At 37.7% G+C, this 27,883-nt stretch overlaps 1 protein-coding gene across 1 annotated transcript in view; it reads left to right on the top strand.

The window, feature by feature from the left end:
- LOC5565618 (rho GTPase-activating protein conundrum) overlaps window positions 1-27,883 on the top strand; it is a 354,294-nt gene that overhangs the window by 240,032 nt on the left and 86,379 nt on the right. The window contains 1 exon segment of the mRNA XM_021844844.1: window positions 24,891-25,511. Within this exon segment, the coding sequence (XP_021700536.1) occupies window positions 25,355-25,511 (157 nt within the window). The 5' untranslated portion in view covers window positions 24,891-25,354.

Here is a 27,883-nt window from a genome sequence, read left to right on the forward strand (position 1 = left end):
TCGGCAAAGGATTTTCCGTGCGTAGATACATTCGAAATTGAAAAATTCGAACGGCTACCCGACGGAAAAAAAATAGTTTGTGAATGAGCACGATTATAATCCTCCTGAAGGGTATCTTTCTTACTCAAGCGAACGTTAACTGAAAAATGAGCATTGTTCGATACTCGCCCAGAGAAAATTCCGGAAATGACCGTTATCGTAACGGACATTACCGTTCATCTGCCTGGCACGTGCTTCGACGACTCGCCTACGCGAAGGGCAAGCCCAAAATTTGGCTTATGATTGCCCCCGCAATTTGCGCATATGAACTTATCGGTATCTTCCTTCACTGAACAGACGTCCTCAGCGTGTGAAGAACCTCCGCAAATCATACATTTAGCATCCATACGGCAATATTTTGTTCCATGTCCCCACTTTTGGCACTGACGGCACTGAGTGGGGTTCTGGAAATTTCCTCCAAGATTCTGGAAATGTTCCCATGTCACACGGACATTGAACATAAGTCTTGCTTTTTCTAAGGCTTTAATATTATTTAGATCACTTTTATTAAAGTGAACTAAATAATATTGTTGAGAAAGCCCTTTCCGAACAATGCCAGATCGGGTTCTCTTTTTCATAATTATTACTTGGACTGGGGAAAATCCAAGTAAATCATTTATTCCATTTTTGATCTATTCTGGTGACTTATAGTCACTTGAGAGACCTTTCAAGACGACTTTGAACAAATGTTCAGTTTTGTCGACATAAATAGAAAATGTTTGCTTCTTCTCGTCAAGATGTTTTAGAAGAAGTTCGCGATCTTTAAGAGTTTCCGGCAAAACGCGACAGTCTTCTTTCTTTGCGATTTGGAAGGAAACCTTAATACCCCTATAGTAGTTCAAAATCTCCTGCCTAAATCCAGCAAATTCGGAACACACTCTAGAGACTGCTTCGGATTGATGTTCAGAAAATTTGTCTAGAGTATCGAACTGATTGGTCATTTCGATGCAATTATCAATATTATCTATTTCACCCTTGGAAAAAAGCACGCATTCCTTAGAAACGTCATTTTTTCCATTCTTGCCCGTTCAGTGACAGTTTTAAACCCCACTTTTTTGGAAAGAAGTTGTGAATACAGAGATTCACCTTTCCTTTTGTTTGTAATTGCAATCATTTTTAGTGAATATACGAAAGAAAAAGTGACCTTCTAAGAGGTTTTTTTTCCAAGACGGTGTCCAAGAAGGATTACCACCGCTAGCTTTCGCCAACGGGTCCAACGAAAAATCAAAGGCACAGGTACAAACAAGGATTGTAACGGGATCAATAGTAGAAAAAATAGTACTGAACACTGTTCAGTAGTACTGAGTACTGTTTTAGTAGCACTGATAAGTACCGTTTTCAATTTTACCACTGAAAAGTACTGTTTTATTGCTTTAGGAAGTTTAAAAAAACTTCCAAGAGCAGAGAGAATTCGTGTACGCACCAAAGTACGATGCGCACTGAAATAAGACAACTTATTTTTTCGATGTATGGCCTATGTGCGATACCACTGTGCTAAACAAAATTGCTCATTAGCCATTTGCAAACCGCAACCTTAACAGACTTCCACCTTAATTAAGACGACCGACGCGACGCCGACGGTAACTGATGAGTTGGCGCTTTCATAAGTAGGTAATCATCCGCATAAACCTCATAAAGCTACTACGCTACACGAACGCTTCCGTGTTGATCGCCCCTCGAATGCCGCAATGGAATGCACCTATCGCCGCCAATGCCATTCAGCAGAACAAAAGAAATGGCAACCTTTTGATCTTTATGCTAGGTATCTCGACATGTTTTATGCGAAGTTAACCCCTTTTTCTTCAACTCTAGCTAGAAGATTGTTCTTCCGGTTTTGAACAACTCCGTACAAAAGGCAGCTTGAAAATGCACCTCGGTAGCTCGGTGACTTGCCATAAGTACGTACGTTACGATGGACCCGATGCTAGGAGGTCACTTCTGCTGATTCATTTATCTTCCGAAAGCAATTAACTGCATACACTTCGTCTCGGTGAGGCAGTACGTGGCCAAACAGACGGCCATTTGAGCAACATATGCGCTAGACCTAGAGGGTTGATCAATACAATTGGCTAGTTGGTCGACAACTAAACCCAGAAGTGAGTAGGTAATGCTATAATATCCGATTTGCCGATAAAGGTATGTAATTTACGGTGAGCACAAAAAAAAAATCGAGCGAACTTCCAACTGGAGGCCGACACCAATGATCTGTGAGTTTGTTTTTGACGCCTGTTGCGTAGTCTAGGTACCTGTTCCAGGCCGAACAGGTTTATTCGAATCAATGAATATACGTTTGTACAATAACGACCAGTGTGTATAGTATTATGTATGAGCATAATTGTTGAGCGGTTCAGCACTGACTATTGCCTTGATTCTTATTAAGAAATATTCGTAATGGGGACTGTCCTTATAAATAGGAACACAACATTGCAACTTTAAAGTATGTGTGTTCTGTTTTTTCCTGACAACAAACGCTTTGCATTTTTAACCAGACATTAATTTTTTAGTGTCAGTTCAATTTTCCGTTAAACAAACAAAAGATATAAATGGATGGTCTTATAACTTTTAACAGTAATTTTCATTTGTCAACGAAGTGTTCATTTGTATATTTTGGTTAGGTAAACTAGGGGTTCCTATCAGTAAACACACATTGACCACCTGGCAACACCGATCTGATAGTTATAATTTGTGACCAGGAATCCTATATATGCGAGATGTGCAGAGAAATATTGAATAGTTCCGAAACCTTCTCACATGAACTGGCATAGATTTAGGGGTCTTTCTGGTCTACTGTGGGCCAATTTTAAATGCAACATCAATTCCTCCTCCTTCCCCTCTATTGTTCCGCATTCTGACGTGGCTAACGCCTTTATTACTGAAAACTAGAAAATCACCAGCAATTATAACCTGAGGATGCGACCAAATACGAAATAAAGACATAGTAGTCAGAATAAGTACCACTTCTAGTACTAAATTTGGTACTACACTAGGTACCCAAGTTTGACAGATCGCAGTACACTTTTCACGACAGTCTAGATTTTGCTCTATTACGTAAAGTGCCATAAAATTGTGATCGACTGCAAGGAACATAGAGTTCTTTATTTTGCCTTTGTTGCGATCGCTGAAATAGATTCAAACATTTGTTAGGTTCCAAACCCTAAACCTACGAATCTTCTGGCAACCATGTATTGGCCAGGTTGGGCAAACGGGCGATAGCTTTCCCACCACCTCTCATAAAAACTCACCAGACTCAAGTATGATGTGACTGCTGGTTGCCCTTCGGGCATTCCATCGGACACACCACCTTGTCTGGGTACAGAACCGAATAAGCTTGAACAAGTGGGCATGTCCTCCCTGTATCAACCGCCCAGATTGGCGCAGTAGTTTCGAGTCAAGCTCTGGAGGTCACTCAAGGAATGCTGTTAATGATCCTATCCACCAGCCAAGCCGTACAGGTTCGAGTTAAACGAAACGACACATGTCGATAACCGACATCGACGTCGATTATTATGCTACTCGAAAAGAAAGTGAATTCACGAAATGCGCAATAATACTTCATCGGGCTGAAAGATGACGTCATTTTGCGTCGCGAGTTTCGCCACGAGTGGCAGAGCTTTGGGGGCTCGAAACGTGTGATGGAAGATGGGATGGGCTGTGACTGCCAAATTATTCGACAGTTTGGCGGATTTTTTTCGATGGGCGTTTGTTGTGATCTTTTTGACCTACGGACGAAAGTTGTACCCTGTTATTTGGTTGTTAGCTTACAGCCGTCAACAACCGTTGGAAATCTTAGGTTTTGTCGTACGTTTTTTCTATTACCTGGGTACTTTTATGCTGAACTTTGGAGCTTCTTTTGTCTGAAGCAGAGGTTCATAAACGATCTTCGTTTTATCGGAATAGAATTTTTAAGCTTTTGATTAATTTAATATTAGAAATAAAAGTTGAATTTTTGATAATATATATTTATTAATATATTTGAAGATTGTTGATATTTTTCGGTGATTACTACACACTGAAACACGATTATAACGTTTCGGCTTACTGATTTTCAGCCATCATCAGATTTGTTCAAATCGATCGTTCACCACCAGTGTGGTTTTATTCAGTAATAAAACCACACTGGTGGTGAACGATCGATTTGAACAAATCTGATGATGGCTGAAAATCAGTAAGCCGAAACGTTATAATCGTGTTTCAGTGTGTAGTTATCACCGAAAAATATCAACAATCTTCAAATATAACAATCGACGGTGACTTAAACCCTATAGAATATATTTATTAATGTTATAAATACAAATGTTTGATAATTAACAACTTTTAAGCATTAGGGAGACAGATCCTATTCTTGGCACTTTTGAATTCACTTCGGCAGGGATTCTTGCAGCTACTTAGCTCATATTTGGCCACAATATGCGCCATATTGGAGTGCTTCTAATTGCAAAGTGTCAAATCATTCGGACGAGAAAACTCTCATGCCAACGTGAATCATGGAAATGCCCAAGTAGTTCATTACGTTGATCATAGTTTTAATAATTTATAACTAATTATTAATCATTAGCAATTAAAATCAATCGTTTATCAAAAATTGATGTCTATTATTTTTCTCAATTGTTTTTCCTTAGATTTCGATATAAAAAATTTATACAGTGGAATTTCGTTGTAGGTGTTCTCCATTTTAACATGCTCCATTTTTGGCCACATTTTAAATACGATTAAAGTTTGTAATTTATTGTATTGCTGTTTGCGTTTGACGTGCAAATACAGTCAAACTGCGCTTCAAATGCGGTAACACAAAGTAACCAAAGGATACTTAGCAACCATGATCGATATCAGCGCCAACCTAGCAAGGAAAACCAATCTTTGACTTCGCCTTCCTTGTTAAAAATCTTACCGCGTTTGTTGTTCCCGCATTTCATATTTGCATTTCAAAAGCACACAGCAATATAAGGAACAATCAGACAAGTTGACTCTGGTGTGTCAATTTTAAAAATAGTTTTATACAGAACTCATGATTATAAGTTCGATATAGACATACATTTGAACTATGTAGGCTCATTAGACCAGGTAATTCCACCAGAGATTTCCAAAAAAAAAGTTTGCTGAAGAAATGTTACTGGGAATATTTAAAAAAAATCCTGTGGTGTCATCAATACTGCTCGAAATTCCACTAAAAATCAGGACACAGTCTTTTTGATGCGCCTTCAAACCTGCCGTGTAATACTGCTGTTGGGAAGTCATTAACAGACTGACATGCCAAAATGGTCAAGTTGTCCGACATATTCCTATGTTTTGTAGACGATATCAATACTATTTCATTTTGGAGTTACGGCTCTCAGTCTAATGTGCTTAAAAACGGAATTTATGTTTTCATCCAGTGTTTCGGACACATTTATTGCGCATTTTTCAAGAATTCGGCGATAACATTGATGTTATTTTCAAGAATTTCTCCAGGAACACCTTCAGGGAATCTTCTGGAAATTTCTTCAAAAATATTATTAAAAATCTTTCTAGACATCAAGAGTCGGTGTGAAATTCTGGCAAGACATTATAAGTCTTTTCTTAGAAACCATCCAGGGATTGTTCCTTGTTTCCTAGGATTTTCTCAATTATTTCCTGTCAATAAATCTTTTGAAAAAAAAAAAATCTTCATTAAATTTTTCAGAATTCCTCCAAAATTACTTCCAAATATTTCTTCAGGTATTCCTTTAGAAATTCTTACTAAAAACACACAAAAACCATGAAATAGGTAAAAAAAAATTCAGCAAATTTTTATTCAGAGCTTTTAATGGGTTTCTCCAGAAACTTTAATAAATATTTGCTCATATACATAACAAAGCTATCTTTGTTTTCCCTCGAAAAGTTCTGTGATCAATTCTTGAAAGAAAATCACATTACAGTCGTGAATTGTCAAACCCTTCCTTCTGAATTTCCCGAGTTTATTTCACCGGAAATCTTGTCAAAGCTTTTTTGAATTTCCTTCGGAAACTTCTCCTGTATTTGTAGTCAGTTTTTACGGATTTATAGAAATACACGTTTCAAAGTAAATAATAGCAGATCATAAAAATCGCATCTATCTAAGATTTGTTTTCACGCTGATTTACATACAATCTATTTAGACTATTTTTATAATCAGTTTTTGTATAATGCTTACTTATACAATTATTCGTTACATGGCCTATACAGTCATCTCTCTCTAATTCGATATTCCGTATCACAATAACGAGTTTTCATGGTTACCTCGATTGGATTGTTTATGTACTGGTTTTGTGTTCTATAATTCGAAACCTCCCTAACTTGATTGTCCCTTCAATATCACGTTACGGAGAGTTGACGGTACTTACAAATTGTATAGTACAGTCGAATCTCCACATCTCGATGTTCTATATCTCGATATCTCTCCTTAGGCGGCATCCACAAATTACGTAACGCTCTAGGGGGATGGGGGTGTAGGCTCAAGCGTTAAGGCTAATACAAAATTTTTAAATTTTTCATACAAAAAGCGTTACGGACGTGGGGAGGGGGCCAAAAATTTCTAATTTTGGTGTTACGTCATAAATGGATGCTGCATTATGTCGATGATTTCTTCGGTCCCTTCATTCTGCATACATTTTTTCTCTCTATATCTCGATATCCTCCTTATCTCGTTGTGTTTCTGTTGATTTTTTGTTCCCAATTTTCTCTTCATATGTCGATATGACGATTATCAAGGGTAACTAGACCACATTTTTGGGATTCAAAACAAATTAGGAACGCGAAATGACGTCTGATTGTTTACTATTTTCTTGTTAACGAAGTGGTTTTCAATCTAGTATTCATTAAAAATGTGTTCTTTGTCTCGATCTCTTCCTATCTCGATGGTCCCTTCGATATCGAGATGTGGAGAGGTGACTGTAGAGGCAGGCAAACAGACGTAACACTGACGAAATTTCAAAAGACCACTCACTTAACGATAATTTAATATTAATTATTTTTTCAAATCTTACAATCAGAGGTCAAAGAGGCATGATCACATTTTCCCGAAAACAATTCGCCCAAATTCCAAACACCCGATTAGACCATTCACTCGAAAATTTATGGCACATCCATAATTTTTGGATTTGATGATAAAATCACTGAAAATTTACATGCCAATAACCACTGAAACAGTATTCTTCGAAAGAATAGTCCATGTTGAAAAGAACGGCGAGTTTATGATAAAAATATAAGCGCTTACAGGTGCCGTAAAACGGGGTATCTTTGATAATGCTCGTAATTTTGATAATACGGAATCCACAACACACTACACGAAATAACAAAATTTATGTCATCAGTTAAGCAAACCGCAAGCAAAAGTAAATTTCTCTTCATGTTAGAGCTATTGAGGTTGAAAACGAGAAAATTTGAAGCTTTATATTCGAATATTAAAAATTCATCAGATTTTAGCATTTTGAAACGCTCAATCCGTTCATCATTTGATGAAGTTTTAAAGAGTAATAAGCGGTTTCTTCACCACCACTTAGGCCTTATACCTGGTTTAATCGTATGGGTAAGCGTGGTTTACAGCTTAAGCGAAGGTGAAGAAATCGGCCCTAAGTCACTTATCCTTATACTGATTATAGTAGAACTTAAGTTCTGTCTCAAATCTCTGAGCACACAGCATCTTTAAAAATTGAGGCAGTTTTTGTAATCAGATTCAAAATTTCCATATAACGTTAAACGTCTACACGTATGCTACTAAATGTAATTCAGTTCCAAAGTTTAATCACCGCATGACTGTATCATTATTAGCATTTATTGGCTTTTCTCTTGGAAGGGAGCAAGGAAAGTAATGAAAGAATATGATGGATAGAATCGCAAGCGAGCGACGAGAGAAATGAATAAAAGTTGAAAACTAACAGAGGGCCATATATGAACAACATAATCGAAACGACAAATCGTTGCCTAACGACCTGGTTTTGAATGGCTAGATGTTTTAGCATTGGTCACTACTAACACTAGACAGACAAAAATTTGTCGCCTCGACCTGTTAACTATATTGTTCGGCGGATGTTACAGTTCTATCGATCGGATGTTACAGTTCTATTTCGGAGAAAATAATAAAATCAGATTGGCGAAGAAAACTAAAAAAAACTTCTGTTCAAATAAAGATCACTTGGGCGAATTAGGGGCATATGAAACGAGGCGCGAAAAAATCCAATTAGTAACGCGACTTTCATATGAAATTGTGTTGTCCATATATGGCCCTCTGATAGTTTTCAACTTCTATTCATTTCTATCGTCGCTCGCTTGCCATTCTATCCATCATATTCTTCCATTACTTTCCTTGCTCCCTTCCACTTTGAGTAGTATCGCATTCACCGAGAAAAGCCAATAAATGCTAATAATGATAAATGTAATTCATTCGATTTTGTACGAAATGCACTTATTTATATTCCAAAAACCATTAATTTATGTTGAATTCATTGTCGAAACATGAGAATCATTCGATGTCAATTTAAAAATATAACTTTATAAAAATTGTTCTAAACCAACAATGGTGTTTGATATGTTTATTTCAACTAATAATTTGTTTGCACGTTTTTTTTCCTATGAATTCTGTACTCAAGGTCATGATATTTAACCCACGTTCTTCATTAGCATTCTCCATTCCAGTTCCAACAGGTACGATGTCGAAGGGTAGTTTGATTGTAAATTTTCATCTGTTCACAAACCTATCATTAAAGTTACCCCAAAACCTAAAATTGACTTTCAATTATATGAAAAAATATATAGGTTAGAGTGGTTCAAAAAATCGTTTTTGCTCCACACCGCTCATTCGATTCTAGATCAAATTCTGAGCGTCCTCCCAAATTTGAGCTCATTTGGATGAAAACTGAGACTGCACAAGCCCTTCAAAGTTTATATGGGAATTACTATGAGAAAAGCAACCAATCCATTCAATCGGTCATAGTGTTTGCCCATGTGCTCTTGGGGATTAGAGCTACGTTGATACTGTGAGATACAATCATCAGCTACAACTTTGTCGAAGACCGTTTTCAAATCGGACGCCTCAGTAATTAGTTATTGATTTATATCCAGTCACAAATTCTTCAGCAGTGCTCATTTGACTTCTGAACGGGCAACATTGTTGCGCCTGGCGCGAAAGATAGCACGCACAAATCATGGCTACTATGTTTTACTGCATATATCCAGTGATGCCTGAGGAACAGCCCAATGATTATAGCCAAAGTTTTATAACTCATTCAAAAATCAATAACTAATTACTGGGGCGTCCGATTTAAAAACGGTCTTCAGCAAAGTTTTAGCTGATAATTGTATCTCACAGTATCAACATGGTTCTAATCCCTAAGAGCACAAGGGGAAACACTATGACCGATTGAATGAATTGGTTGCTTTTCTCATAGTAATTTCCATAGAAACTTTGAAGGGCTTGTGCAGTCTCAGTTTTCATCCAAATGAGCTCAAATTTTGGGAGGACGCTCAGAATTTGATCTAGAATCGAATGAGCGGTGTGGAGCAAAAACGATTTTTTGAACCACTCTAATATAGGTGTATATATAATATTTGAAGATTGATATACAGAATACAAAAATAATTAGATTTTCTTCCAAAAAACTATCAAAGCTATCCCGTTTTACGGTACGTCGAATTTGAAAGAATATATTATGTTCAGAGGAGAAAATAATGTTTATCAAAATTATGTCAACTATCAATACGAATAACAAAAATAGTCAGCAAAACTTAAAACGCCAGATGGTTCATATACCAATTCTTCACCTCTAAGCAGTTTTTTAAATAAATCTTAGATGCATTTTTAAGTTACGCGTTCTTAAATACGTAACCGTTAAGGTGATTATAGAACGAAGCCACACCTCAAATTTTCAAGAGCACAAGACTTGAGAACCAAACAGCGCTCCGCGTAGAAAATCTATCCCATTGGTCACCACCAGCAAGCAAGCAATTTGATTGGTTTTCAACGCGAACTGGTGTCAGATACTTTTGTCTTGTGAACTTGAAAATTCTAAGTTTGGCTTCGTTTTATAATCACCTTAAACTCGTTGATTTTTAATTCATTAACCATGTATTTCAATATCGGAAGACGCTCTGGAATGTTTAAAAAATGTAAATCATTCAAATTTATAGATACTTATCATGATTGACTGATAATGTGCAGGCTCAAGTGCTATGAGGCATTACGGAGCTGATTTTATTTTGTAATTGTTTACAAACTCCTTTTTTTTTTCAACACAAAAATCTTAACAGATTGAAGCTCATCAATCTGATGTTCGAATCATATTTTTTATACGTACTTACTCTGTGTAGGTTTTATTACAAAACGTATTTTTGTTTTAAATAAGATCTATGGGCGTACAAGTTACGTAGGCTGAACGATTTTCAGGAAACCTCCACGATCCATTTCGCATGTTTTTTTTTTTTAATTTTATAAAAGTTTATTCACAACCAATAGAAGGTTAACAGTCAATCTCTGATACGAAATATCCATTTTTTTCTGATGGACCACAAACATTTTTGGAATATACTAAATCCCGTGTATTTGGACAACCTGAGTAAAATTCAAACTTCTGTATTCAATTGTGAATAAAGCTGAACCTTGGCCAGATATGAGAAATCAATCTTTGTAAGTGCTACAGGTTTTCTTTTCCAGCAAAACCCATGAATATTAAAGAACATTTTTAATGATATGAAAGATGTTCTCTACTGTTCACCAGTTTCGCTTAAGGGTCAAAACCCTCATAGAAGGGTGTAAATTGGAAATAGGAATTTTGAATCGGCAATACTTAGGACATCAGCCATGGAAGAAGCTGCCTAGTAGAAGGCTTACTAAAGAATAGCTCAACTCTCTATTGAGAATTAGTTCTTTTTCTTATAATGCTATTCTGTGGAAAGTTTATATCCGTTAATAAGCATATTTTTGTTCTTAAAAATCGTAGTATATCCTGAACCGTATAGTATAGTGGTTTTATCATGTTACCCTCGTGAAATTACAAGTGTAGTGTCATGAAACCCCACTTCCTATAACAAACAGGGAAGAGAAACTGACTAAACAATAGCAAAGATGATTAACTGATGTTGCTAAAAAACGTAAAATGTCATAAATCGACACTACACACTTAGATTTTTTCTCGTTGTTCGGTAATTTATTTTACCGGAAACGTACGGTAAATAAATATTTTACTGATGTTTCGGTATTACAGACGAGATTTACCGAACAACCTTAAAAAAATTAAAATATCAAAACAAATTTTACCGAAATCGTCGTTTTATGTACCGAAAAACGGTAAATCGTTTAGAGTCGCCGTAGACTGTAATTTTTTACCGTACTTCAGTTCATAGTGCTACAATGCTTTACCGAACGAATGGTAACTTGAAATGTCTGAGGCCGCCATATTTGTTTCGAAGTGCTTGTCAACACGATTTTATTGCATCCGATACGTTTTCTGTTTTTGAGGCCGTGAACACTGTTTTTGAAAAAAAAAACTACAGCAGTAGGGGATGAGCGTCTGGTACTTCTTTTCCGTAAGTACAACCTGAGTGTTCCTATTAAAAGCTAATTTTTAACATGTAATAAAATGTTTTCGTTGTAGTATCACCGGTTTTGTTCGTGAGCGGTGAACAGCTGCAAATGAACCAGGATTGTTTTCTTATAGGTTAAGCGCGCGTTCGAGTTGTTGGTGATGTTTCTGATGGTGTTCAATGTCCCACCTTCACCAACAGACATGCAGTTACGTACTTATCAAACATGTCTTATCGATTAAAAAATGGAAACACTAAATAATCGATCAATTTGATATCAAGATAAGATTCATTGTTTATTTTAGATCATCTTATTCTATTCCGACTGCCTGCTGTTACGAACAATGCGTTCGGTAACTTATTGAACAATTCGCTCGGTAATAATTCACGAACATATTGTAATTTTTTGACAGCTGCCTTTTGGTTTTAATTACAGACTGTTCGGTAATTCTTAACATTACCGAAAGCATTACCGAGCGCTCAGCGGTTTATATTTCGGTAAAAAAATTACCGGAGTCGGTGATATTTTCTAAGTGTGTAAGTCATGTCTTAGTAAAGTGTTTCCAAAATATCGGTCAGTGGCATACTGTATGCTGATTTTAGAACTATGTTTTCTGAGCTTCGAGCGATTGTTATGTTCGGGCGAATGGTTTCCGGAGAAATTTGATAGAACCTCACAACATAGTTCTGCTCTACGCAAATCTGCTTCGAAGTGACCATTCCGAAGTCTGATTAGTGATCCTTATACGATTCCTTAAGGATGACAGAACAACATCCCATTGATATTCTTAAAACTAATTAGGGTGACTGATCCAGAAAGTGTGTGTCCAGTAATAGTGGTAATGTGGTTTTAGCGTATTTATAGCAATTTTTATTATTACGTGTATATTGTAGCATTGGCCTCCCAAACAACCATCAGTCGCATAACTTTTTACGAAAAAAAAAACTCGTTTGTTCATCCAAATCACATCACCCTCGCACTACACGGTGGATGAAATCGTCTGATTCATGTGTTTCCTCTCATTAAACGCTACTTTCAGAGTTCATTTGTACTTTTAGATTCGCTACGTATACTCGTACAAAGCAAGTCGAATCAAACTGTAGCATCTATCAAATTACAGAAGAGTTCGCAAGAAAATGTATACATTCGCATTGTATGCCATTTTTCATCATATAAAATATGCACGTACATCTCCTCCACTTTTGTATGTATAAGGCATTTTCGTGACATATTATACGTGACACTTTGAACATATAAGTATCATTTAACGCAAATGGTGATTTCGTTATACTTACATTCTGATTGTCTGGGCTGAACAAAATGAAATGAATGTGTAAAATACATCCAAAAAACAATTGAAAACCACTGTTATAGGAACAGAAGCTTTTTGGTAATAGTACCACTATTACTGGAACACGTTCCTATCAAGGAGGTAGTGTTTTTGTTACATACCGTTTCATCGGTCCAAGATTATGTTTTTCGTGAAATAGAATAGAAAAGCTACCTATTGACGTATTCAGATATTAAAAACGAAATACTGAGAGCTTCCTTTGTTAATTGTCATTTTTTTGCATGTGTTCAGGTAGCTGGATTCTATTCTTAGCACTTTTGATTCACTTCGGCAGTGGGTTTTTTTGATTGTTACTGCGCTCATATTTTGCCACAATATGCGTCGTTTTGAAGCTTCAGATAATTTGGCCGAACAAAACCCATGCTAAAGTGAATCATGAAAGTGCCCAAGCAGCTCAGCACCCTATCGGGTGGCAGGTACGAAGATATTCTATGCTCTGGGATGGCGAAAAAAATTCCAACCTGAAAAGATCCTCCACCGATAGGATTCGAACCCACGAAGGTTGGTTCATCTCGGAATAGCTGTGCTATTGCTGTGCCCTTAACTGTATATAGACAAATGAATCTGATTGTTTTGCAATCCACTCAACCCACACGGCTTTGGAACCTCTGCTGCAAGGTAACTGAACACTTACAGAAGATCGTTTATTTTGTAATCCTTCCAATGGACATTGGACGCGTCGCGTCAGTCATAACTTTTTATCACCGTAAACAATTTTTGCAAACTCACGCGGTCTCACCTTTTGACCGAACCGTGCCGCGTAATGTACAGAATGTAATGTTCGTCGACATTCAGACCATGATGTAAGTATATGAGTACTTCGAACATAAGATGGGCCATGAAGAGCATACAATACATCCCGAAGCAGGGCGCGGTAAAGCGTTAAATTGCAAAGAACATTACTACCCCTCGCGGGGCGGCTAGGAATTGTGCTCGAGGTAATGTTTAACCACACATTTGTCCACCTCGGAGAACGTCCTACCACGGAAAGGAAACAATTACCGAACATAAGTAATGTTCTCCTCGCAGGTCGCAGGGAGTCAATGCGCAGCACATGTAGCTTGCTTACACAAAACATTAAACCTGACACCTTGGAAGTTGCGGCTCGCTAGACGAAGCGTTAAAGTCTCGGTGGTGACGACGAGCAAACAATGGAATCATTACGCGTTCCTTTGCATGCATTGTTGAACTGCGTTCCTGCCATTTGGCGGCGGACCAGTCGGCTAGTGACACATTACCCGAGCAGAAAAAGATGGTAAACGAATACCATACGATGGTGTTGGAATTAAACACCAGCATGCTCTTCATAAGGTGGTAATGACATCCAAAATACCAAAAATGAGTCACATAATTTCTACACATAATACCTGCATAATTACAAAAAGAAATACTTCAATACTTAGTGCATAACAAAACGGTTTAAATCGTGTGCTTGCTCAATAGAATATTAAGCTGGTATTTAATTACAAATAAATAGAAAATCATGTTATGGAGATGGTATTTAATAACATACCTTCAATAAATTTGCATTTTTCGTCATATTAAATCGCAAAAAAAACAAAAAGAACACTAGTGAAATTAAATGGTATAGTACTATTTCAGTTCTTTATCTAGGAATAGTTTGTTTGAAGTAAATTCATTTATTATAGGATAATATGGTTTTCATCAGGTCTCCAAACTTATAGCACGTTAAAACCAAGTCGAGGTATTTTAGTTCATTCTGTTGTGTGATTGTTATAGACTTGCTATTTTCTTCTGCTCGGGAACCCCGCCAGTCCAGACATAGGCAGCCGGCTGGAGTCGAAGAATGTACAATTGTCCTCGTGCTCGCGTAGGATTTCAATGTGAAGCAAGTAGAAAAGTCCGTGTGGGTTGGGAAAAAATAAGCAAATGTTTTGAGTCAAACTAGTGTGAAATTGATGTTATTTCTTATGCCTTGCATATTTGCGAACGTAGAATTATTTTCGCCACGGTAATGGTTGGCTGAGCTAGAAACAATTGAGTTTACTAACATCCGAAGTCTGTTCTCGTAAATTTCGTTAGTTCTAGAAAATTGTGCGTTTACTCGATCACTGAAACTAAGCTAAATATGTCCTATCATAAGTTCTGTAAAATCGGCAAAACATCGTTTGATATGAATAACAATGCGAGAATAAAATAAAGCAAGGACTAGCTTTAGACATTTCTTTGAGCCCAACAAAACATAAATCACTCTATGGTATACACTCCCGTGCATAAGTTTGGGTTCACCCCCTAAAAAACATACAAAAGTTTTCAGTCCATATCTCTGTGATTACACGTCCAATTCAAACTTTTTAAGCCGCATTTGAAAGGCAAAGAGTTATTCTTAATTCGTATGTATTTTTCCAAAAACATTCTTTGAACTTTGTATACTAAATTTGTACTTGAAGTTGTGACATTTTTCAAAAAACACACTGAAAAAACATTACTAATTTCCTCAGCATTGGATCGACCAAAATTTTAAAACAAGGTGTCATTAGAATCGTAATCTTATATTCTTTGAAGAGCACTCGCGAAATTTTTGCGGAAAAATCTGAAAACTATTCAAAATCAATGAAACAGTCAGTGAAGTCATCGTGCAAAAGTTTGGGTTCACCCCTCAGTATGGTGTATCGTGCAAAAGTTTGGGTTCACCTGAACTTACTTAAATCTGTGAAATCTCAAACCAATCATAAACGCGCCATTTTTTGCGCTCAAAAAAGCTTTAAACTATTAAAATCGGATGAAAAATGGCAGAGATATTGACAAAAATGATGTGCGCACGGCTCAGGTGAACCCAAACTTTTGCACGATTTGCATCATACTGAGGGGTGAACCCAAACTTTTGCACGATGACTTGACTGACTGTTTCATTGATTTTGAATAATTTCCAGATTTTTCCGCCAAAATTTCGTGGGGTCTCTTCAAAGAATATAAGATTGCGATTCTAATGACACTTTAATTTAAAATTTTGGTCGACCCAATGCTGAGGAAATTAAATATGATTTTTCAGTGTGTTTTTTTTAAAAATGTCACAACTTTAGATAGGAAATTAGTATACAAAATTCAAAAAAATTTTTTTGGAAAAATACATACGAAGTAAGAATAACCCTTTTGCCTTTCGAATGCGGCTTAAAGAGTTTCAATTGGACGCGTAATCACAGAGATATGGACGGAACACTTTTGTATGTTTTTAAGGGGGTGAACCCAAACTTATGCACGGGAATGTATATCGTTACTTTTTCGCATATAAAGCTGCATGTAATACCTCATTTATTCAAGATGCAATTCATAAATGCGATAATAATGTAAAAGCGAAAGAAATTCTCAAAACTTTCTCATATCAGTGAATGTTAATATAAAATATAGTCATCATTTCGTTTAAGATATTTTTCCAGAAATGATTCAGATTTTCGTTCTCAACACAATTCCTCCAGGACCTGTAGCAGAAATTTCTCCTTTTCCCGTGAGAAATACTCTCATAAATCCCTTAAAGTATCAATTTATCCATAAATTCTTGCCAAGCAACCTAGAGAAATTCGAGATATTCCTGGATCCATCCTAGATGGGATTCCCAAATAATCCCATCTAGTATGGTTTCAGGAATCACTCCAATTTTGCTCTGAAACTTCTTCAAACAATTTCTTCATATATTTCTCTAAGTACTGCGCTAAGAATAAGAAATCTTTTTAGCGAATTCACATGAAACTCCTTCAGTAATTCAATGATGTTTTCAAGAAATTCTTCAGGGTTTCCACCAAGTATTTCTATAGGAGTTCATACAGAGATTTCCGCAGTTATTATTTTGAAGAATTACAATATGATTAGCAAATTATTTTGGAATCGTCCCTAAAAAAACCGCTTCCATATGTGATGAAATATAACACATTTAATGTGTTGCTCTGATTTTTTTATTCTTCTTATTTTTATTGCATCTTTGATACTATCGATAAAAATCATGAAGAATGAATGTATTTGGAGACACCGGTGCAAAAATAAAAAAAAAATATCATGTAGCAAATCAACTTGTCCGTAACTGAGGGACAGAAGGTACTTACTTGATACTTGATGGGCTACAATTCGCTACGATGAATCTGCGCCGAATGGATGAGTCTTCTTCACTGGGCTCGGTCCTGGGCCGATCGCTTCCAGTCGCCCTGAACGTTAAGTGCCCCTAAGTCCTCCTCAACTGCAAAAAGCCATCGTGTGCGCGGTCTTCCACGAAGTCGGCGGCCTCGTCCGGGTTCCCTGTTGAATATTATATACGTTCAAACACCCCGAAGGCTCTCCGGTCGAATTCCTTCAATGTCCATGATTCATGTCCGTATAGAGCAACCGTAGTCCGTAGAAATCCTGACTCGCAGCTGCAATACGTCTTTTCACCTCGCGGGTAACATCATTATCGCATGTCACTAGTGTTCCAAGATACACAAATTCTTTCATCACTTCAAACTTATCACCACCTAGCACCATTTCGCTACCACTAACACGTCCGAACCCACGTTGACCACCAGCTATCATGTACTTCGTTTTTGTGGTGTTGATCGTGAGCCAGATCCTCGCTGTCTCCCTCTTGAAAGGCAAGAACGCCTCTTCCACTGCCCGACGGTCAATCCCGATGATGTCGATATCGTCCGCAAAGCCAAGGAGCATATGATAACGTGTGATAATGGTACCGCTTCTCTGCAAACCGGCTCTCCTGATAGCACCTTCGAGCGCTATGTTAAACAGCAAGTTAGAAAGAGCGACATCCTGTTTCAATCCATCTAAGGTTACGAATGATGACGAAATCTCGTCCACCACCCGCACACTTGATTTCGAGCCATCAAGCGTTGCACGAACCAGTCTAATCAGCTTAGCCGGAAAGCCATGTTGCGACATAGCGTTGGAGGTTCCACAGCCAGTCCATAGTCATCGATTTGGATTCTGCAACCAGAAAAAAAAATTTAAAAATGACTCGAAGTACTCTTTCCACCTGGCGGCCACCGTCAGCAAGTTTCCTTCACGGTCGTTGCACATGGCAGGAGATGACGCTGTTTTTCTCTGCACACCATTGACAGATTAGTAGAACCATCGCATGTCGTTCTGTTCCATAGCTTCTTGCACCTGAGCAATTACTGCTTCTTCTTGCTCCTTTTTCTTTCTGCGTGGATCGTTTTTTTCGGCTGTCCTTGCTGCCTTGAACCGCTCTCTGTTCTGACCAGACACCAGCGTCCGGCTTCTAGCCAAGTTCTTCTCGTTCGTGATTCTCTGACACTCCTCGTCGAACCAGCCGTTCCTTGGTCTTCGTTGAGCAGTACCTACCACTCTTGCGCTACTGTGCTCACCGCTCCGTTCACTAAACGTAGGCCGTTGTCGTTGGTAACATAGTGAAGGCTCTCTGTACCAATGATAGGGCGGAAGAAGTCCTTTCTTCCGACCTGCGCAAAAGCGTCGCCGATGACAATTTTCACGTCGTGTTTTGGGCATTCTCCATAGGTCTTGTCGAGATATTCGTAAAACGCGCCCTTCACGTCATCGGGTTTGTCGTTAGTCGGTGCACAGACGTTGATCAGGCTGTAGTTGAAGAACTTGCACCGAATCCTCAATACGCAGATCCGCTCGTTGATCAAGCTCCACCTAATAACGCGCTTCATCTGCTTCCCGATCACTATGAAACCGACTCCGTGTTTAGCTTTATCGCCACCGCTGTGGTAGATGTTGTATTTGAATGCGGTGTTAGTGACGGAGTCTACCGCTCTGAATTCACGTTCTCCAGATCTTAGCCGACGCACTTCCTGAATAGCAGCTACGCACACGCCAACTTTTCGCAATTCACGAGCGAAAAGGTTCATTTAAGGTCCTGACATTCCAGGTACCGAGTTTCCAATCATAGTCCTTATTTCGTTCCCAGATCGGTTGCCGAAAATAACGTTCGTTTCTTCTTCTTTCTCCATTTTTCGTGGTGGGTATGAATTCGGTATGCTACCTTACCAGGGTCGCGCTACCTACATCACGTTGATGGGGCCGTCATCTTAGGTGTAGCTGACGTGATACATCATTTCATACTCAGCCGCTGGATGCCAGAACAGACGCTGTTTGACCCGCACCTCCTGGTGTACAGACGCTCAGAACGTACCTCCTCACTCTAGCTGATGTCAGAAGGACAACAGTACCCAGGCTGCACTACCAGCTACAGTATGACTCATAAAAAAATACGAAAATTGTTCGAACGTGAATATAGCATCCACAAGCGTTATTTTCATTGTTTTTGATAGTGAATGTGATTCTGATTATTGTAGTATATTCTGACACCACTTTGCTATCCAGGACAATTTTTGTCATATTTTTCTTACTGTCCTATTATATAATGTAATAAAGCAAATAAATTCAAAAGGTTTTGTCCGCCCAAAGCTAGGAACAGCGTCTGATTGTCGTATACTCTGGTGATAAACTTTCCACCTTTGTTCCTTTGTTGAAAATTTTAGTTTGTTTGGTATCAGAGGATGGAGGAGTTCTTAAAGAAAGTGTTTTTCATGATCACAATAAAATATATTGTCAGGGTCATAGTTTTGAGGGTATTTGCGTCTTATAGGTTTGATATGCCTTTATTTTTTGTTTAAGTAGATCAAAAAATAAATACAGAGGCCTATAACAGATTTTGGAGGACGAAATTTGTTTCTTCAGTTAGAGACAACTTATATCAATACTAGCTCATAGGTTTTGAGCAAGACGGAGCCGCTTATCACACTTATATGAATGTTCAATCAAAGCTCACCAAAATGAGCGTTTTTTTTCGAAAAATATGTTTAAGTCTCCAATTATCCAGGTATGAACTAATTCTACCATTTGATATGGGCGTATGCTGGATAAAAGGCTCGTGAAGAATCTCACGCCATTGTTGATGTTTTAGAAGCTTTAATCACACAGATATTGAACTCGACGTCAGCATGATAAAATTTGAAGGTATGCTTCCAATTCCTCTCTGGTAAGGTGAAAGTAACAGATAAAAAACATGTCCAAAGCGAAAAACTGAGTCTAAATAGATTAAATAATACAAGTAATGAATAATATTTATGTTTCATTCACATTTTCTATGTAAAAACTACCATAAAACATGATATGACGATTTTCGCATTTATTTTTGTGTGCCATACTGTAAGTACGCAACCCTTAGCTGGCGGTCTTTGTCATCATTTGACCCGTGGAAATGCGAGGTAGGAACTTATGAGGACCAGAGCTGTGTTGGTCGCTCCTTCCTGATTGTCGACTCACTATTTTGCAGCCCGGGGACAGAAGGTACTAGGCTAAAATTGCCGTTTGGCCATATTTTGTGACACAAAATACATTCTTGATTTCAAATTATGATGGTTTTCCCCTACATTTATGATTTATCTGTTTAACAGCGTTGCCATGTTGACAACAACTGAATGATTTTTTAACAATTTGTAAAATATTACAAAGTTGGACAGACAATTGCAGTTTTTACAGGCTAATATACATTTTCACAATAAAAATACATAGTTTTGACATTAAAGAGCTGTGATAATAATTCATATTGTTCATTTGTATAGGTTCATAATAAAAGTTGAATGCAAACTCCAATCAATGATTCTGCGACAAATCATTAATATTTTCAGTTTGTTTTGGTCAGAATGTCAATAAATGTAGTATGGAATATTAGAACCATAATCGCATGAATGTACTTTGCATCACGAGATGAGTCATTTTTGTAGAAACAGCAACAAGGGAGTGGATCAAGCTGATCAATGTTTATTTTTTTCAAGGAATATTTATCAAGAAACAACTAAACAGTAGATTTGAGTGCCTTGTACCTTTGAATTCCGCCCTCAATCAATTAGGGATTTAAATTAGGAATTAAAAGGTACAAAGTAATCCAATCTAGTTTTTTGTTTCTATATTGAGATTCTGCTCAGAGGATTCGAATGCATTAATGAGAAGAAACAACTTCTCTTTCTTCTCTTCATTCTCATTTTTTGTCTTCTTTTTCCTCTATATAGCAGTACATCCAAGCTAAAAAAAGGCTTCTTCTCAGCTTGAATATCAACTGAAAGCTTTTCTTGACAATTTTTTTTATTTGTAGCCACAGCTGATTTACAATTAAATGTGAGGTTATGTTGCGATAATTTTGCAAACTCAAATGAATACTCACAGTCTCCTGTGCTTTGAATCGGAAGTTAAACATCAAAAACACCAATAAAGGAACACAATCAGGAATTGATAATGTAACATAAGTGCATCAATAATGTGGTGATACATTTGTAATGTTGAATTCATGCATTATTGCCTGACGGCTCTTGAACATTGTTGAATAAAAGCAAGGTTACATTAAAAATTAATGCTTGTGGTTACTTAGGCATGTATCGTAGATGCTCAACACTATAATACTGTCGAACATTCGAAAATTCAAGTCGTATTTTTCCTCCTTGGCAGTGAATCAAATTGTCTTCAAAATAGATGAAAAACAAACAACAAAGCAAGCTCGCTCAAAACCGTTTGTTGCAACTGTTGCGGATAAGGACACAATCCAAAGCAAAATTGTCATGACAATCACAGGGCGCAACATTGTTGCAACCTTTTCAACTCGCGATTAATCAGTTATTTTAAATACAAAACCAAATGTATTTTATGGATGCTGCTCGATAGTGTGTCAATGTTTACCAACACGAAGAAAGTTCTCGAAAATTGTAATGCGAAGCCCAGAAAATCGCTGCGCACGTGGTGATCGATCTTTGTCATATTCTGTTCAAGTGATGATAAACTGATGTTGCGGAATAAAATTGTTGCAACAAGAATGAGAGATGACAATGGCTTTGTTGCCGCGTGTTGGGTGACAATTGATTCACTGCTCCTTGGCCATGGATCGCATCACCGACAAAAGTTGACTCCCAGATCTTTTTCCTCTCTCACTAATAAACACCCCTCTCGTGATGATTGTGGAGATGCAGAGGTATTCTCGGTCTCTAGAAGCAACAATCATTACAACTTGCCATTCCTTCCTCATCCTTACTGACTAGGTATAAGGACTTGCCCGGTGCCGTTATTGTTCAATAATATGAGATCTATTTAAATATGCACTTCAAGAATAAGTCGAAATTTCCATCCCTTATTCATTTGAATCGAAGTACAATTCTTACTAGTTCCGATCAATCACGGAGTAGCAACCACAGGCAAGTACAGTCAGTCTATTCTATACTAAGCTATTTCAAATGATTCATATGGTATTAACCAACCAGATCTACGATACGATCTGCGGTAGCTCAATTCCAACTTCATCCCATTGTATTTATTATAAAGAGCAATACTTCAATGTTTTCTGTTGACCCATTTCTTCAAAGCTGACCAAGGATATCGTCTAACACAGTAATCCAAAAAGTGTATAGCCAGCAAATATGCAATCCACATACGTAACGTAGAAAACAGACACCCAAATTAGGACATTCTATTGTCCGGCAAAATGGCACAGAATGTGCGCACTAATGAATCACGGGAACTGTCTTCCCGGGCCGAGACTCCTAGCCCAAGATGGACAGCCCCCAATTCATTAACGGGATCCTTAGACTAGTTTCCATTTATCAAGATTGACTTATTTTCGCAGACGTGCCGCACCACTCCATGTGTGAGCTTTAATCTCATCTCCCTGCATCTTTTCCGAATACTCGCTACAGTACCTTTTGTATGTAGCACACTTTAGCACTACAGCACTACTATGGCAAGTGAGCATACTTAATCAATCATCTTCTGACCGGGAAGTGAACAGCAGAAAGGATTTTTTCCTGTCTTATGGATGGGCGGCAATGGTTCTTGTTGCTTTATCCACTGGCACTTCTCAGATGGCCGATAATTATGCTTTTGAGGATCGCCGATTGATCGCCGATGATGACGGCCGAAAGCAAGATTGAGAATCGTTAATGTTGGGCACCTAACCTGGTCTTCGTGCTCGTGACTTCAAAAATGGTTTTTGATTCTGTGCCATAACTTGACGTTCACGATGGCACTTGAAGTTTTGTTTTCTCAGAATAAGTGTTTTCGCTCAATCCGAACAGCATGTGTAAAACGCTGATAGCAAAGAGAGATAGGTACGCAGAAAATGTATTTAATGAAGGTTTTGTTCAAGGTTGTTCAAAGCTTGTTTTATTGACCATGGAATCGTGACGTTAATTTCATAGACATTAATTCCGTTTTGATTTTTTTCTCTGTGGTGTTACGTGTCTTCTCAATGCATTTTTAGGTGAATAACTAGCCATATGTCTAAGTGCTAAAACTCACCTCAATGAAAAAATAAATAAAAAAAAAACTTAATGCATTTTTGTTCTTTCAATATAACTCGAACATAAAAATATCACTATCGCTTTGCAAGCGAACTAATACCAAACCGAGGATCGAATACTCAGTTTTTAGGACCAGAACCCTTTTGTGGAGTTTCAAAATGTGTAATACAAATGGAAATTAAAAAATGGGAGCTTAGTATAATACAGTCGATCTGGATTGGTACAAATACATCAAGACAGTCTAAACTGTTTATAACTCCAAATAAACAAATTACAAAAAAACTTCTAAACCTAAATAAAAAAACATTCTGTATAGTTATTGGACCATTTTATTTTTTTATTGTCCAGCTAGATATCATTTAAAGAAGATAGGTAGAAGTTCAACTGATATCTGTCGGTTTTGCGACTGTGAGATAGAGACCTCTCAACACTTGCTTTGTGAATGCTCAGCACTATTTGCGCAAAGAAGACAGTATTTCAACAAGGGCATACTGAGTCCTTTTGAAATTTGGCAAGGAAATGCCAATAAGGTAGTTGAATTCATTTTAAGAATCATACCAGATTGGGGTCGCACTATCAGTCAACGGCAGTTACTCTTAATAGTAACTTGTCCTGAAAATATGCGAAAAATAAACAGGGGTATACCACAATAGATCAACTTAATTGTAGCAGTGGTTCAAATCCCAACAAAAGAAAAAAAACCAAACCGGTCATGAAACCATGAATGGGGTTATTTAATTTTTTATTTTTTTTTTATTTTTTTTTTTTTTTGCTTTTGGCATCATGTATGTTTTTTGATTTGTGCTTGTTTCTCGCGCAAATAAAATAATCCCTTCAACTTTAACGATGACGATTGCTTCCAATGAATATAATAATCTTAATTCTTTGCACCGTTCTAGCTGAAAGTGACCCTCGATTCCAGTCAAGTCAGCTTGATAAGATTTTACCGTCAATTCTTTTCGCCAATCGGCTTGTGTACTTTACTCTCGTCTCGGCATCATTCACTTCAGATCGCGAGCATGACATGCCAAAAAAGTACCAACGTTTTTGGCAAACATTTACTCGTTCGATCTGTGCGTGAACAATCCGTCGCTGTCAGGAAATCTCGCATTTAAAGATCTTTTTTTGTTGCCCATGCAGTCAGAATCATTCTCCAGGCATTAAGGGTTCCATTATTCCACAAGTCAAGAAACTGCAAACAAATACCTGCCTGCCAACCAGAAAAAAAAACAGAATGAAAAGCGGCACTTGAGCTCGGTCGTCACAGTTTTGCATGACCGACGCGCGAAACCGACCATGATGATTGTTCAGGTGACCGTTGACGGAACGTTTTGCGGTATCAAAGCGTGTCCGTTTCAATTTCATTTTATTTACGCAGCCAAGGGTACTATTACATCTCAGGTTGGATGTTGCAAATCAAGTGAAGAATTTTTGGCAACAATTATGTGCAAAGAAATGCAGGCATCGAATTTGTATTTAAACACACACTCTAAAGTATTTTAATTTCGTGATTAAAATAGAATAGTCCCTAATTATATTTAACAACCTTTCAGACGGTTTCAGACAAAAAAATTAGTGTGATTAGAAAATCAAAATATACCATCAAAATGGCACATTTCGGTAAAATTCTGCTTCTCTAATCAAAATGAACAAAAAAATATAAAAGAATTTCCTTTCCCACCCATCTACAACCTCTCTTTTTTTTCTTCACTTTCAGATTAAACCCGCAAAATCATCCAACTACATTCAACTGTATATAACAAGAAGCAGAAATCAACGCAGCAGCAAATTTCAATTCCAATAATTGAGAAATAAAAGGAAACCATCACATCAAACCAAAGAAACATAAAAATTATATTACTTCATTGAAATGCTATGAAGCAATAAAAAAACTGCAAAGCAACAAACAACACCTCCTGCTATACAGGCTCTACACTGACATCGCAACTGCTCAAAGCCATATTTCAAAACCGTCCATGATGCATCATCTCAACGATTGGAACAGTGACTAATAGGAAACTCTCCGACCCATTAACCTTTCCCGGACAGTCATCTCTTCGGAAGCAGTGAAAGCTCAACTGAGGAACCATCTGACACAAATCATCGGTAGCACCCTTTTCCCCAAAACCCTCCTTTCCTTCCTCAAATCGTCGGATCCCTGCCAAAAGAAACAGTCGGTCAATGTTTCACCATCGACATCACGCCTCATCCTCGCAGCTTTCCTCGTCCTCGTCGGTGGGCTCACCGATGAATCAGAGAGACCTGGAAGCGGAACTGGACGAATATCTGTCGGAGTACAAACTGCAGGGACCGCTCGAACCAATCAGTCACTATGCAGGTGAGTTGAATTGCACACATGAATGTTCAGAACGGGCAGGCGGTAGAAGCCCGAATACCGTCGTATATACTTTTTCCTACCAATTCTATATTACACACCAATAGAGTTCCTTTCCGATCCCGTCCAAATTTCTCAGCTAGATATCAATTCAAACGTTTGGACTGAACAGTAAAACTTTTAAAAATACATGAAATCAAAAACTTTGAGTATAATGGGACAATAATTTTAATTCGAGATTTCTATCTCAATTGAAACATTTTTCAATTGTCACGGTACTACAAATATCGTTCAAGTAAGGGATTTTTTTCTCTTAAAATTATAAAATCGATCATGTGAATGTAATTTTCGATCTAACTTCCATCATATGGGACAAAATAAAATTTAAATTTTTTTCACTGGATGATATATTAAGGTTATAAAGTGATTTAAATCGAATTGAAATTCAATCATTTTTAGGTGAAGTAATTGAGAGTGCGGGTAAGATCGACACCCTGTTGAGGTAATACCGACACACGCAATTTCAGTAGAATATATACATCACACTATCACACATATTAGACATATTTAGAAGAATGCTCTAAACATGACTTACGACTTTGATGACCCCTTTCTCCAAAGGGTTATACGCATTAGACTGATGCAAATTTTGGGCGCGATAAATGGCTGGGCATGGCTTACCATTGGTACCGTCGCGTACCTGCAGTAATAAAAAAGACCCCTTTGTGCGGTCCTTAGCCTCTTGCCCAGCAACTCCTATCCCTACCTCCTCGTAGTACGAGTAACCTTGGGGAAGATCGGGTAACCAACCCCGATGGGAACTTTGGTCGTATACTGACAGGGAAGGGGGGGGGGTTGCTTTGGATTTTGCTTATCGTGGCGCTAATATCGACTCTGACCATTACCTGGTAATTTATTTATTTATTGGTTCTACATCTTCAACACTTATGATTGCACAGATTGTGACTTAATCTAGATTTCTTATCCTACTAGCAAAAACATTTTTAGAGATATTCAGGTCAAATTTATCGGAAACATCATTAAATAATCTCCAACTATCGTCAAAAGGGTAAAAAAAAGCGTATTGTGTGCGTCTAGTAGGAATCCACAAAATAGAACGATTACGAAGAGTGAGCACAGGAGCATTAAAATAAATATTACCCAACAAATAATTACAATCAATACGATTCATAATCAAACACGAATAATCTGCGCAATTTTTTCCTACACGGAAAAAATTCTGTAGTAAAAATAACTATTTTAGCTGACTACGCCCATTCTTAAAACTACCATGGAAATTCAGACCAATTTACTATGTTTACGGTACACCCCACCACATTACTGGTACATTTGACAGAAATAATTTACAACAATCTGATTTCAACTACAGACATGGTAAAATCAAGCGCATTTTCTGGTCTGCTGAAAATTGCCGGTGCGAGCGCTTAAGTTAACCCCCTAAAATGGTAGTTTTTACCGCACAATTTTTTTTGCGTGTACGGTTCGCTAGCGTTTCTAGGTGAATTAGTTGGCAACGGTCTTCATAGGCCGGTAATTCGATGCCCAGACAACCAGAAGTCGCATAACAGTTTACGAACAAAAGTCGTTTACTCATACAAATTGCATTATATCCGCACTAAATGGTAGATGAAGTCGTTTTAATCGATGAGTTTCCTCGCATAAAACGCTTATTTATGAGTTCATGTATACATTTCGTTTCGTTCCGTATACTCATACATACTAAATCGAATCAATCCATAGCAGCTGTCAATTTTTTTTTTGTTATCATAAATTAAGTCGCATAAGAGTACAAATTAGTTCGCAATAAAATCGACACACTCGCATTGCATGCTATTTTTCATCATATTGAATATGCACGTATATCGTCTTCACTTTTGTACGTATAAGGCCTTTTCACGACATCTTATACGTGAAACTTTGCAAATATAAACATCGCATATGTAAAGGTGGTTTCATTATACGTACATTCTGGTTGTCTGGGTGGGACCACGGTAGACGACGTAACGCGTATCTAAGAAACGATTTCTGGACGCTCTCTATGCGATGGCACTGTTCATTATGATACGGTGCCCAAACTTCGACAGCATATTCCAAAGTGCTACGCACTAAGGAGCAAAAAAGGGTTTTTAAAGCCATACACGTCGCCGAAAGGCAGCTGTGTTGCGCGGATGAAATCCAATAGTGCATACGATTTGGCTGTGACGAATAGAGATATGCTCGATAAACTTAACTTTAAGAGTCAATAACGACGCCAAGATCCCGAATTTTGTCAACCACGTTCCAATTGTTCACTGTCGAGTCTGTACGGGAAGAAGAATGGAGAGCGCTGATGACTTCATTCCTTCCGCACCAGT

The sequence above is a fragment of the Aedes aegypti genome, chromosome 2 (assembly GCF_002204515.2).
Source record: "Aedes aegypti strain LVP_AGWG chromosome 2, AaegL5.0 Primary Assembly, whole genome shotgun sequence".
Lineage (NCBI taxonomy): Eukaryota > Metazoa > Arthropoda > Insecta > Diptera > Culicidae > Aedes > Aedes aegypti.